At 40.4% G+C, this 14,037-nt stretch overlaps 1 protein-coding gene across 8 annotated transcripts in view; it reads right to left on the bottom strand.

Moving 5' to 3' along the window:
• Positions 1–14,037, bottom strand: part of cdc42bpab (CDC42 binding protein kinase alpha (DMPK-like) b) — an 82,363-nt gene that overhangs the window by 33,265 nt on the left and 35,061 nt on the right. For all 8 annotated transcript variants that reach the window (XM_034900691.1, XM_034900697.1, XM_034900693.1 and 5 more), the window contains exons 3-5: positions 13,353–13,436; positions 10,070–10,165; positions 6,931–7,079 (exon numbers count right to left, since the gene is read on the bottom strand). In XM_034900691.1, the coding sequence (XP_034756582.1) occupies positions 6,931–7,079; positions 10,070–10,165; positions 13,353–13,436 (329 nt within the window). The remainder of the gene's footprint in view (positions 1–6,930; positions 7,080–10,069; positions 10,166–13,352; positions 13,437–14,037) is intronic.

Consider the following 14,037-nt stretch of genomic DNA (forward strand, 5'->3'; position numbering starts at 1 on the left):
AACCATTTATTCTTCACCACAGTCGCCGTCTGCCAACTCCCCTCTCTTCGTCTTCTTAGCAGCAATTGTCTCTTTAACACCCTCCTCTTTTCCCAAGTCTCCCTGAACCCTTTTTCTCACTCACCAAAAGTCAACATTACTTTTTGCCCACATATTAAGAGTGGGAATATCTTGGCACCTCACGATTCCATTCAGATTCAGATACCAAAGATTCGATTCTAAACAGATTATTGATGCAACTATGTTTTTATGCGGGATTTTTAAAAATATACATATAAATCAGAGTTTGCTACTCGGTTTGCTGATCACTTCCAAGACTAAGCAGCTAGACAAAGCTCAGATTTTGACATATATTTCTTACAAATTTGTCATGAAGTGTTAAGGAAATTCTTTGTCTACTTTTTTTTTTATTTTTTAGTCATGCTTAAGCCTTAAACATGCTTGTGGAAGAAACTTCTCTCACAGTCATCTTCTATGTCAGAGGCTCAGTCATGTTTAAAGGAGGAGAACTGGCTTCTTAGAACATGAAACATGAGGTGGTCACATGTAATGTCATAAAGTAGATGAACAGCCTTTATGTGTTTTTATGTGTTATCATTTTACGTATGTCTCATTAGATCATGTGTATATATACAAAATGTAATTCATTTTTCCTTTTGGCAATTTTTGTGTGGTTTTTATTCTGCACTACTGCCTAAACTCTAAGCCGTTTTATTTTTAGAAAGTATCCCATCCTCTTCAAGTCACTCGGTTTTCTGATTTCTAGAGAGAATCGTGATGCATCTATGAATCATTTCATCTTTTATTTAACAATCTCTCCCACTCTGACCACTGATCATTGGGGCAGCCACATAAAAGCCCCCGACTCACACCAGTGCTGACTCACATTTAGCCTTCCAAACATGGACAACCCTGGAAAGGTGGTGGTGCTAAACCTACGCTAGTTAGTGTAGCTAATTGTGTTACTGTGAATCAGGTCTCCTGCAGTTTTAAAGAGCAGCGCAGAGACAAGAATAGAGGGAGGTAATCTCTTCTAAGACCACGGCATCCATCTGTGAAGGCCATCTGGACAACGCTCGCACAAAAAGTCAAAAGGAAATTTTGATATGTGTGTATGTGTGTTTGTGTGTGTGTGTGTGTGTGTGCGCCCTGTTCGGTCTTTTAGATCACTCAGCTGTGAAGAGACACATGGCCCTGATCAATAACTAAAAAACACACAAAGGTTGCAATCAATAGGAAAACATACATCACTGACCACATGAGCGCACACTCAAATAGGGCTGCACAATTATGACCAAAATGATAATCACGATTATTGAGAGCATGATTAATTATCACGATTATTTGTTGATTTTAACCAAAACAAATGTTATTGTCACATAGGCTATTTATCACCGCTTTCACATCCATATTGTGCTAAATTCCTCTTATGTTGAAGTTGTATGTTGTATGCCCGTTATCTACCAGACAAAATATCAATGGGGATTTCGGTACCTCATTACGGTGCCACTTAAATGTCTGTGTTGCTCTCTGATGCTCCAAAACAGACGTTAAAGGCAACAAAAACATTGCTGCATATTACGCTAGAAACACCAATAACACGTTACACAGCAGGTAATATTAACGTTAGCTACAGTAGTTGTAGTAGTACTGGATTAATACGGGTAAAACATCCCTGAACTGAGACCTAACATTTCATGCCTCAAAGTCTTATAGCAGGTCCCCCTTTGCTGTCGCATGTCCTCACATGGCAAACACCTTTAATTTGGCCTTCTTGGCTTAACCAGTTTGCCACACTCCCTAGCATCAAATCATCCAAACTCAATCTTCCCAGATTTAAAATACACAGCTGCAATACATTAAAATTAAATAAAAAATTATCTGAAATAAAAAGTCTATATCTTTTTTTCCTTCACTTGTTTTCAACAACAACAGCAGACTGATTAAAAGAGATAGGGGTAAAGGGGGAGTGCACTGGACTGAAGTGTGTGCTGATCACAGAGTGAAAGCTGACCAGGCGGAGTTACATACGTGTATATATCGTGACTGCGCTGCATTTTTATGAACTATGATATTCTGGCCATGGGTCACATCTCTCGCCCAGGTCCAGCAGGCTCCGGCTCACACGCTATTGCTCAACAAATTGAAGTTAGCTGCATTCATTAACTTCTGTGTTTTTCACCGTGGCGGCCGCGACAGAGTTACCAGCGGAAACACTGGTACAAATACAGATTTTTTCCATATCATGCTTAATAATATACAGCTGTGTTAATAACAATAAAAAATGCGGACAAATGTCAGAAGTGTGGACCGGCGCTGTCGTTGCTGTGTCTCTCTATGTTGCTATGGAGCCTTGTGTGAGTGAATGGGGGCGGGGCTGCGCGGTGAGTAAGAGGAGAGATTCAAGAGCAAGAAAAAATGCAGTGTTCTATGAATGGAATGATGCATTTAAAATATCACTAGATCACACAAATTTGATCGTGGGAAGTCCAAATCTTGATCGTGACTAAAACTTGATTAATTGTGCGGCCCTACACACAAACACACACTAATACACAGTACTATAGTAGTGAGAACCCATTCGGAAAAAAGGTCAATTGTCACACAGTCACATGACATCTTGTTTCATTGGAGTGTGTTATTGGTCTGCCTCCCTCCATGATCCCAACAAATCTGCCCCTCGCTCCATCCATCCACACACACACACCGCTGTCCCTCTGTACAACCCCCACCTCCACTCACTCCATCAGAATCACCCAGTGTGTGACAGAGCCACGCTCACCCGTGGCAGACAGATGCGGTGCAAGACAGCACAAAGCCATGCTGAGTTGGCCTATTGAAACGTTTGTCAGCCCCCTCTGGGAGGCCACACAGATCACTGACCACTGAATACACACACACACACACACACACACACACACGCACACGCACACGCACACGCACACGCACACGCACACGCACACGCACACACACGACTTAGCTGAGGGGGACAGAAGGTTGACCTCTAGGCTCTTTGACTTTTTATTCTTTCATCTGGGCTCTTTTCAACTTCATCAGCGTCACGGGACTGCCAATATTCATTTTAAATGGGCCAACATCGTGGCCAGGGGTACTACTTCACATCACAAGAAGATTAGGTGAGCTAGAATGACATCATTTAGGTTGCGTCTAAAATTCCACATTAACATGCCATTGAGCAAGCTAGAACAGTATGTGAGACTTCTACAGTCTTAAACCATAGTATAAGACCAATAGGACATGAATTGCATATGATTTCTTGTGAAATATACCAACGTTCATAACAGACAAACAGGCAACAACCAAGGCAGCTCTGTAGCGTCAAAAACGCTCTAACACACATTTCTCCATATTTAAAATCTATGACTTATGTCGCCTTTTGTCCTAGTTGCTTACCTTTTCAGTAATTTAAGAAGTATTGGGGGCAATGTTGCAGTAGAGTTACATACATAGATAGAAAACATTAACAGTAAAATGAACAGTCCAATAAAACAGCACAAGGAACAGGATGAGGCAGTGATATAGACTTATTGCAGGACCATGTCTTGTGTACTATGTCTGGGATGATTCTTGGATACCTTTGTGTCATCAAAAAACCAGGAAGCATCCTGGTTGGGATCTGGAGTCGATGACTCATGTTCTCGCTTTTGTTTTTTTAAAGCTTGCAAACCAAATGAAAAAGTCAGTCCAAGAAGATATTATTACTAGTGCTTCCAGTTAAATTTGTTATTAATGGCGTTAACGCAAACCCATTTTAACGGCGTCAATTAGTTTATCGCAACATTAACCTTCTTTTTGGCCTAGCGAACTGTGTAGTTTTTTTTCACATGCTGTTGCAACAACTAGTACTGTTAGAAAAACTACAACCCCACATTGGATCTAGCTAGACCGAAGCTATGGACTGTGGACTGTATGCCAATGTTGTTTTCAATGTAAAAAAAACATTTGCACAAAGCGAGCCGATACACTTTTCCATGTTGATGAGAGCATTAAATGAGAAATAATGGGACAAAATGAAATCAAGGGACATTTAGAATAGATAAAAATGTGCGATTATTTACGAGTTAACTATGACATTAATGCGATTAATCGCTACATGTGGTCAACATAATGTACCATATTAGCCCATATATATAACAATATTGCTTTCTGGAAATAATGTTTAAAGAGATGTGGTTGTAATTTTTTATACCGACATTTGCTTGGGAATGGTGTGAGAACCAGGCTCATACAGCTCTTACAGAGTGACCTGTTGCTGGGCAGCACTAAAAGGGTTCAGTTAGCCCAGTCCAACACACAGGAGATCTGCAATAAAAGACTCGGCCCAGAATCATCCATCAGGCAGCCAATCATTTCCAGTGTAACTGAATGTCATGAAGAGGAACTTGAAGAAGAAAAATGCTAACCTGCTGGGAAAAATGCTTCCACAACTCAATGAAAGAATATGTGCTAGCAGCACAGATATTGGATTAATGCCGACTACCTTATCCTCCCGACAGGGAAATCTCACCATAAAGAATAAAAGAGAAAAAAAACTCTCCATAAAGCGTTAGCCTCACTGATATCTTAGCTGTTATGGTGACAAAAGCTTACAACAGCACAGCTGCTCCATCCATTGGTTAATACTGAGTCTAACATGAAAATTAGAAAAGGCCCAGTGACTTTAGTTCAACATATTTAAAAATTATTTTCTTCTTTTATTTCTGTATTTACATTTGAATGGGACAATACATGTACAAAATTATAATAATAATGGCCTCTGTCTACTTAAAATGTTTCCACTTTTCAAAAAGTATTTTTCCAAAACAGGTGGCGCTGGATCGTCTTACATATTCCAGCCAATATGGTATTGTTTAGGACTGCGCTAATAGACACCTTTGACAGTCCTTAAAGTCAAGGTGGGTCACAGTAGCGTTAGCGCGGTGGACTATCAAATTATCTCAGGAGAGAGTGGCAGCACAGACCACTGACAATTGTGATTCCCAGGAGAAAAAAAAAAACGGGTAAACAATTGCACTGGAGAATTTGCCACAACCTGCCTATTTGTATTCCCAATAGTGGCTTGGTTGTGAGCCATGAATTGAAAGTGGTTGGTTTTCTGTTTAACGGACATTCGAGCCTTTCAATTAGAGGGTTAATGCATTGTGTACTCCAACTTACTCCATCATAAGAACAGGAAGCATATTGAACTCACAGACACACGGCATTACCCAGAGAAACACACACTGAAACACACACACAATCAACCAGAGGGACACACCCTCCTCAGGGGACCTGCCTGGCCGTCTCCACCCTCAAAGTACAAATCTCTCACGAGCGTGTGTAAGTGAGAGAGAGAGCGCAAAGGAGGAGTTGGGGGTTGGTACTTGGGGGGGAGGTAACGACACCACACCCCCCACCCACACACCCCATCATTACTGTCCCAAAGAGTCCACCAGGGGACTCGAAGAGAAACAGTGCTGTCCCTTCCTCCGTGTCCCCTTTTCCTTCCATCTCCGTCTCCGCTGCCACCGCCACCACCAACCCCCACCCGCGGCCCCCAGATAACACCATGCAATTTGTGGCTCCCCACGCTCTTCTCATTCACTCCCTTTCTTTACTTATACACTTATATCTACATCTCTGTAGAACTGCCGCGGTCTCTCAGTATGTTTCTTACCGTGTGGCTTTCCAGTGTCGTATTAGAGATCAGAGAAACTAGAGACACACCCAAAACCTTATCCCCAAAAAGCTGCCTGGCTTTATCACACCCGTTTTTTTTGGAACACTCCCTTGTTCTGTATCCATCTCTGAACTTTCACCCTGTGTATCCATCCTTCCCTTGCTCCTTGAACAAAATGACTGTGAATGGTGTTGAGATGCCGATGTGACCACTTCCTGTCTGGCTAAAAACTAACTTCCTTAAGCCGAGAGCATCTTCTATTGGCTGAAAAAAAATTCTTCTGACATCTAGGTTACAGAGGAAAACTGCTCTGAGGCTAGGATTTGTTACTTTAAACCTGTAATAAGAGGTTGATTAGCCACTTGGAGGCAGCTGAGACGAGTTGCGAACACAACAGAGCATATTATCAGCTTTTTCCGTTGTCATGGCAAACAAGTTTGCAAACAGTTGCTTATTCGCACATCCATAAGTGACGGAGTAACTACCAGTTACCTAGCTTCCATCTGGAAATGTTTCTGGCCACCTGATTAATGTAAGGCCATTATTCACTCTCCTTTAGCTCGGTTTTTGGTCTCAACCGACTCCTGGGGGAAATATCTGGCTCTTTAGCCGCTAAAGGCTCCACTATGTTTAACAGATAGTCGTTAACTGTGTCTGACTGCTGTGTTTTGAGAGCTAATTCAAGAGATTTAGGAGAACATTCTCCGTGGGTCTGTGTCACTACGAGTGACACCTCTTTCATGTTGTCCCATTGTTTTCACATTGCCATTTGAGACATTGTTATTTCACAATAAAATAGCTTGTAGCCATTCTTAGGACATTTTACTGATAATATTTCTGCTGTTTACTTATAATGACATGGTTGTAATGATCGGAGTACCTCTTCCTGTGCAGCAGTTATTTTCCAGAGCACTGGCCCCACACACACTGACACATACGCACCTAACCTCAAATGGGAATGAAATAATAACACACACAGGAACACAAACCAATATACTCTATAATTAGTCCGCGGCATTGACTACCTTCATGTAAAGACAAACGTGCACCGACACACTACATTATTTCCTTTTATTTTCATTTAGCTGCAGTTGTTCCTCACATCCGGAGAATATCAACACACTAAACATCCGTCATTGGGACGTATTGCTCAGTTTGACGCTCTTCAAAACCTAATTACAGACACATTGGTATCTCCTAACATGCACACAAACACACAAGCGCACACGCACAAACACAAAGCTCCTCACCTGTGGACGTAGTGGAGCTGGTGGACGGAGTCGATGGCCAGCACCATCTCAGCCAGGTAGAACCTGGCCATCTCCTCCGGCAGCCGGTCCTCAAACTTACTGAGCAGAGTCAGCAGATCGCCACCAACATAGTAGTCCATGACCAGGTACTAGAGAGACAAACAGACAGACACACACAAAGTTAGAGAGAGAGAGTTTGAGTTTTAATACACATATTTATTTAAACATCCAACAAACTCAGAAGACAACAATGACATGAAGTCAAAAACAGACAATACAAAAAAATGAAAAAAACATGTAAACTTAAACAGGGTTTCTGCAGGATTTCACCAAGTCCAAGGTAAGACTTTTTAAGACCATTATGAATGAGTATAAGACCTTTATCACTGCATCAACTAAACCTTTAATTGATTTTTTTGTAGTATCGCCAACTTGCACTTCTCCATAGCTATAGAGTATAGTTTTATGTCGGTGGTACAATCCAAAAGAGACAAATAACACAAAAACTGATTGGTAAGAATGTAAGTTGCATGTCGGTCTCATTTGTAGTTGTAAAACTATATCTGGACTAGCGAAAGAAGTTAAGTAGAACTACAACACCAGGGAATTTTTAAAGATTTGCATATTGAGGTAGGTTTGCATGGGGGTAGGGAAATTAAGATCTAGAACACAATACTTCAGCAAAATTTACTTTTCAAGGCCTAAAACTCTGATTTCGAAATTTAGACTTTTTAAAGACTCTGCGGAAATGCTGTTTAAGCAACACATATTTTAAGATGATTTTGGAGTCTTTTAATGAGAAAAGAGTATCTTCAAAGTCCCATATATTCCCAAGAGTGTCCACATCCGGCATCTTTACATAGTATTCATGATCAATGTGTTGACAGGCCCTAACCATTCACCTTTCCTCCCTGATTAAATACACGGCCATCTTGGCTTTACCAGACAAGAAATTTAAGAGGTAGAAATCCTTCTTTTTATTTTTCCTATAAGGAAAAGAAGATCAGTGATAAGGTTTCTCTCCTCTATCTTGTACTGATTTTTTGAACCAAGGCGCAAGTTGTGTAAGACGCTATAGGCTAAGGAGTTTTCTTTTGGTTGGAGCGTTTGGACAGAACAGTTAATTGCAATCACGATTTTGGCTCAAAATGATCACAAAAACTGGGTAATGGAGAAAGAAAAAAAATATTTTTGCACATTACGTATTACAAGTAATCTCTTATTTGGTTTTGAATTTTAAAACATTCAGAACACAAGACCAATTGAAAGTATGACCATATAAAAGTAGAAAGGAAAGTTTCACCGTTCTAGGTGTTTTCTAAGTGCAATATTTGCAAGAACTTTGCAAAAGTCAATGAGAAGTCGTGTTAAATTATCGTAATAATAATCGTGATCAGGATTTTTTCCGTAATGGAGCAGCCCTCCAAGAAAGCCACACAGGAATGTTAAACCATATCCCGCCCTTCTCACTCGCCTCTCCCATTTCTTTTACAATATCAGTGTATCTATTAGTCTCAGTACAGAGGGGTCACAGAGGCAGCCAGCACCTAAAGGGTTCTTACATTTTAAAGTTTTCCTAAAAATAGTCGGCTGGATAAGCTGTGGTTGTGTATTTTTAAAGCCTTGGGGAGTGTTGAAGCATTTGCTGTGAGAATGTGGGAAATGTAATGACAAGCAGCCCTGGCATGTGAACTCAGGGTCACACAGAGAGGACTGTCAGGTTGGAGAGAGAACCATTGCCTCCAGCAGCCAATCAAAGTGGGGAAAGGCTTGGCCCGCAACCAATCAGCAAGCTGCAGTCATTCTTTGGGTCTTCTTCATAAGTGTTTTTCAACCGTGTTACAATTCTGAAGTGGTGTCGTGCTTTGCGGTAAGATGTGTATGTGGGGGTCAGAATCTGGCAGGTCACCAAACATCACGCGGCAGGCGGGTCATTCCATAAATGAACTGGCAGGTGGAGCTACGCAGTAGAACACAGTGGCTGTTACTATGGAAAGTACCAACGTTTAAATGTGCTGAAATATGAGTAATAAGGTGGGAAGATACACAAAATATTTGCTCTGTTCGAAACCGCTCCCTCATTTAGTCACTCACTATTCCCTGTATAGAGTACATAAAATAGTGAACTATACAGGGAATGACTAAACTCGCTGACAACACATGGGTGTGTGACTTGCGTCAGGAGATGTGCATGTTATGTTGTGTGTTACATTTCCACTGTTTAGAAACAAAAGCCAGACCCGGTTTTCCTTTTCAGTTCCTGCTTCTTCTCCTCCTACGGGAAAACACGACCGCATTGCATTGTGGTATACAGGAGTGAAATGTAGGGTACATCGTGTAACCACTCAAATTAGCAGTGCGTTGTGGGCATTTTCTAGTGGACTATATAGTGAATGAAATTTGTCACGCACATTAACGAGTTGCACGCTATGCTCATGTTGATTAATTTGCACTGTCCCTTTTATACATAGAAATCAAAAAAAAAAAATGTAATCAAAGTCTGATTCATTGGATAAGTAAACGCTAACAGTTCACTTAGAGAAGTTAAAACCCTGGAAGGAGGATTTCTGGACACACACTTATGATGGTTGGTGGGAAAAAATACAACTTTCTGCTAATAATTGAACTGGGCAATAATTCAATATCTGTCAATGGAATCATATTGTGAGGAAATCATACATCGAGATATGGTGATATACAACTATGTTGTCTTAATTGATAATAACAAACACATACCAACTCATATGTTCTCAGAAAATCTGCCGTGAAACATTTTGAGGGATCAGTTGAAGAATTGCAGATTTTCACACTATTTTTGTGCATGCATGTCAACATAGTCAGTATATACTGTAACTGGAAGAAATCTATAATCTATAATTTCCCTTTAAACCGTTCACTTGGGGTGTAACGGATTGCCAAACTCACGGTGCGGGTCACGGTTTTGAGTCACGGATACTTAGGATTAAAACAAAAAGGGGGACTTTAAATGATTTGTTAAAAATGTAATAAAACGCACTATCATCAATATTGATACCCACGTATTTGGTCGAGGATATCGCGATTTCAGAATTTTCTCCATATTGCCCAGCTGTAGCTCATGAATATACACCCATGCCGAGTGAAGAGAATAGTGTGTTACCAGATTATTGTCGTCCTGGAAGGCGTAGTGCAGGGTGGTGATCCACTGGCAGTCCCCATTTACCAACACATCCCGCTCCTCGCGAAAACACGCCGTCTAAAGAAAGATGCAATAAACACGTTACACACCAGATTAAATTGCTGCGCGTACTCAAAACAATTTAAAACAGAAAATAGCACCTTTATTTTCAGTTGTGCAAGCAAATGTGTTGGTTCTCCGTTTGTATAGCTTTGTTACATCTGCACCACTACAGAGACGATTTTTTAATGCTGACATTTTTTCTTTTAATCACTTTCTATGTTGTCATTTGAGTGACAAATATTATTTAACCAGAGTAGAAGGAAAGAAAAGAGCTGCATGATTGGAAGTGAGAAGGATTCAGTGTTGTGGCTCCAGGACACGTCAGCATGGGAATGCTTGCTAATCTTTTAGCTTGGTGCTGTCTCCATGTGTCCATTTAGTTAACCTAGGTGACGGCAGCACTCTATGTAAGTAGGCAGAGAGATTTATGAGAATACTGCGTAGAAAATCTGCTTAGAAACATGGGGAATACTGGATTGAACAACACAATGTAGTTTTGCTAAATATAAACACATAACATTCATTATTAACTCGCCTTGTTTTTATTTTTTAACAAATTGTGTTTTAGATACACATTTTACATGGGCTATTACGGCAAAACATTTCGATAGTCATCATGGAAACATTATTTGCTCAGATGCAGGGCCTGGAGTTTTTTTTTTTTTTTTTTTTTTTAAGGATTTAAAAATCTACCCGCCACAGTGACTTTTTACCAGCCTTTTTTTTTTTGCTTCATAAAAAGGTGAAAAACAGAAATCACGTGAACGTTCCAAAACAGCAGTGGCATCATCTCTTACTGCTCTGTTTTCATGGACGTCAGCGCCTTGACCACAGCGGTCCGGAAGCACGCTTTTTGATGACTCGTGGTCCTTAATTGCTTCTAATTTTAAGTTTTTAGTCTTGATTACAAAGGGATTTGACAGTGTTTTCTCTGAGCCATGCACATGACAGTTACTGCAGCACATTTATGTACTGCTGTCATTAATCAGCCCCTCACCAACCTTGCAGTTGTTGCCAATCGTCCCCTTTGCATTAAAAAGTCTTCTTTTACTTTTCTTTGACTCGTGCTCATCTTCTTGTTGGTTGTTTGTTTTAACTGGTCTCTTTACCCCAGTATAGTGCCGATACATTTTTAGCTAAAATCCAACAAAATTTCGGACTTGGTTGAAATGTAACAAACCAACTAAATCATTAAATTGTCATTGGCAACCGGCCAATGTGGCAGCTAGATTGACAGTGTTACCCAGCAATTGCTACATCCACCCGTATTTGTCGGGTGGTCGGGTGTTCATTTCAGGCCCTGGTCAGGTGACAAAGGGTGGGGATGACTTTTAATCACAGAACCATATAGAAATAAAGTAACCACTCTAAAGTCATCATATTTCAGGGGGGTGGGTAGGCTGCAGATCCTCGCAAAAATCACAATATGATCATTTAAAAGAAATTAATTTTAATGCTTTTTTAATGTTTAAAACAAAAACAATGATACAAAAATGATCATTCAGTCCTTGCTACACTACCCTGGGAGACCTACTGTACGCTTCAGTGATTTAGTGCACACCTCACTTCCACGTCAGGCTCTCTGTGTAAATCACATCTCAGAATATTGTTGTGGAAATGGATCGGGTTATAATATAAATCAACACCACATCCATTTATGGCCTTTTATCTTGCACACTAAGAAGGAAAGAAACTCCACTTCATGTCAGTATTTAAAATACTTCAACAGTGCTTTGATGTTCTCTGCCTACAACGACAATTACATGCTAAGTGAGCGCTGTCTGCAGTACATCTGGGGCTCCACATTGTTTCCCATGTCCAGGGCACACGCACACACAGACACACACGGAGCAGGGACCAGTTGTGGCCTGTGACGCATAAGGCATGAAGATTGAAGACCCTTGGGACCGACAGGAATGTCAAACTGTCAGGAAGAGGATGATGAGAAAACCATACATTTAGCAGCAACATGTTCTGCGAGTGTTTATGAATGTGTTAAAACATATTCAATACCGGTACCAATACTTTGACTTTGATACCGGTTCCTGGCCAATACATTTTTTCAATACCAATTTTATAAAAAAAAAAATAACAAAAAAAATAACATCACGCCTTATGGTACAAAGTTAGCCTCATGTCTGTGCATAGCAGAGTTTTTCCTGCGTGTCTCTACGACGTGTAATGTTAGACAGCCAATCCCCAGCATCATTGGATCTTGGTAGAAGCATACTGCATGCTGATTGGCTCACTGACTCTGGTGATATTTGTTGTTTGTTTATATGTGTGTTTGCTTCATGCTTCGGATTTTTTTGTCATGCCAATAAAGCAACATGAAACTAACCATACATCAATACTCATTACTAAGGAGACAATTCGGTTGGTTCCTAAAAAGTATTGAACTCTGTCCCCAGCCCTAGTAATGATACATTGACATGGGTCAATATATCAACTCTGTGGTCAATGATCCAATATTATTGATTCAATGTGAAAATATCAATCCATATCATCTTTGAGATTGTCTTTTATTTTGAAATTCTCACTTATATGTATTCTGTTTATTAGAGGAATAGTTTCTGTATGGATGAGCTCAGTAATAAAATCGGCAAATCATATTTTAGTTGCTTTTTGTGTCGTTGATGTAAATGGAACTGTGTTATATGGGCATATATCTTCTCATATTGATCACAGGGCACTGAATTAAATCAAAATCGTATTGTAGCAGACTTTAGGATATTAAAAAAAATTTCATATTATTGTCCATAGAATCAATATAATATTGTGTTGTGATTTGCACCCCTAAACGAGTGTAGTGAAACACTTTTATGGAATGGATTAAAAGTCTAATCATCACTTTTCATAATAAGATTTCCACAGTACTGCAGCAACTAGGGGTGTTAAAATGAGTCAATGCGGCGGCAGACCACAATCGCTAATTGGCTACTGACTAACGACATCTTTTTTAAGAGCAACAACAAAGCTCATATAAATGTGACTGCTTGAATTTGTTGATGAAAACCATGTGTAGCGATATATAATAGTATTGAGGCAATGACGCACCACGATGCATCGTGATATCAAATCGTTCAAACAGGATAATCGGAACTGAATGGTGACACCAGGGAAGACCCCTAGCCGTAATGGCCCTGTATCCTGGGCTGGTGCGCCCCAACAAGAGCGTTTAAAGCCGGTGAGTGATGCTCACCTCAGCGCGCTTCAGCATCTCCCACTTGTTGAGAATCTTCATGGCAAATACCTTGTCAGTGTTTCTCACTTTTACGACTGCAACCTGCGGAAAAACAAAGAAGAGTTGGAGTGTTGAGGGAAGGAAAAAAACTTTAAAAAAAAACTTTTCAATCATTTGCGTGACAGCAAAGTCAGACAAAGAATGTGACCCATATTCATCAAAACACACACCAATAGAAAAACACTAGGCCGATTTAAAAGCTTATCCCTGAAGCAACAGGGGGGAAAAGCCAGGATCTGCACAATGAAAATTTATGTGTTATCATATTTCATAGATCCACAAACAGCAATCATACGAATAGTAAACGGTAAACAGTAAATCAACAAGAAGGAGATCATCTCAGCACTTAAACATCAATACACTGGGCACCCTGGTGGTCTGGGGCTTTTAGGCACCTAGCTTGACCCCCCCGCTTTCAAGTGGATGAAAAGAACGAGTAAGAGTGCTGGGGGGAGGACTGTATTGACAAAAGGTCGGCTGTAGCATAAAAACAGGGTGAAGTTGAGAAGCAAGAGAAAAAAGAAAAAGGAGGGAAGAGTGGAAGAGGACACAAGGAGAAGAGGGGGAAAGGAGAAGGAGAAGCTGAGGAAAGGAAAGGACACAATGAAGAGAAGAAAGGAAAGCAGAGCGGAGCCAAGGGGGG

Source organism: Etheostoma cragini, chromosome 18 (assembly GCF_013103735.1).
Source record: "Etheostoma cragini isolate CJK2018 chromosome 18, CSU_Ecrag_1.0, whole genome shotgun sequence".
NCBI lineage: Eukaryota > Metazoa > Chordata > Actinopteri > Perciformes > Percidae > Etheostoma > Etheostoma cragini.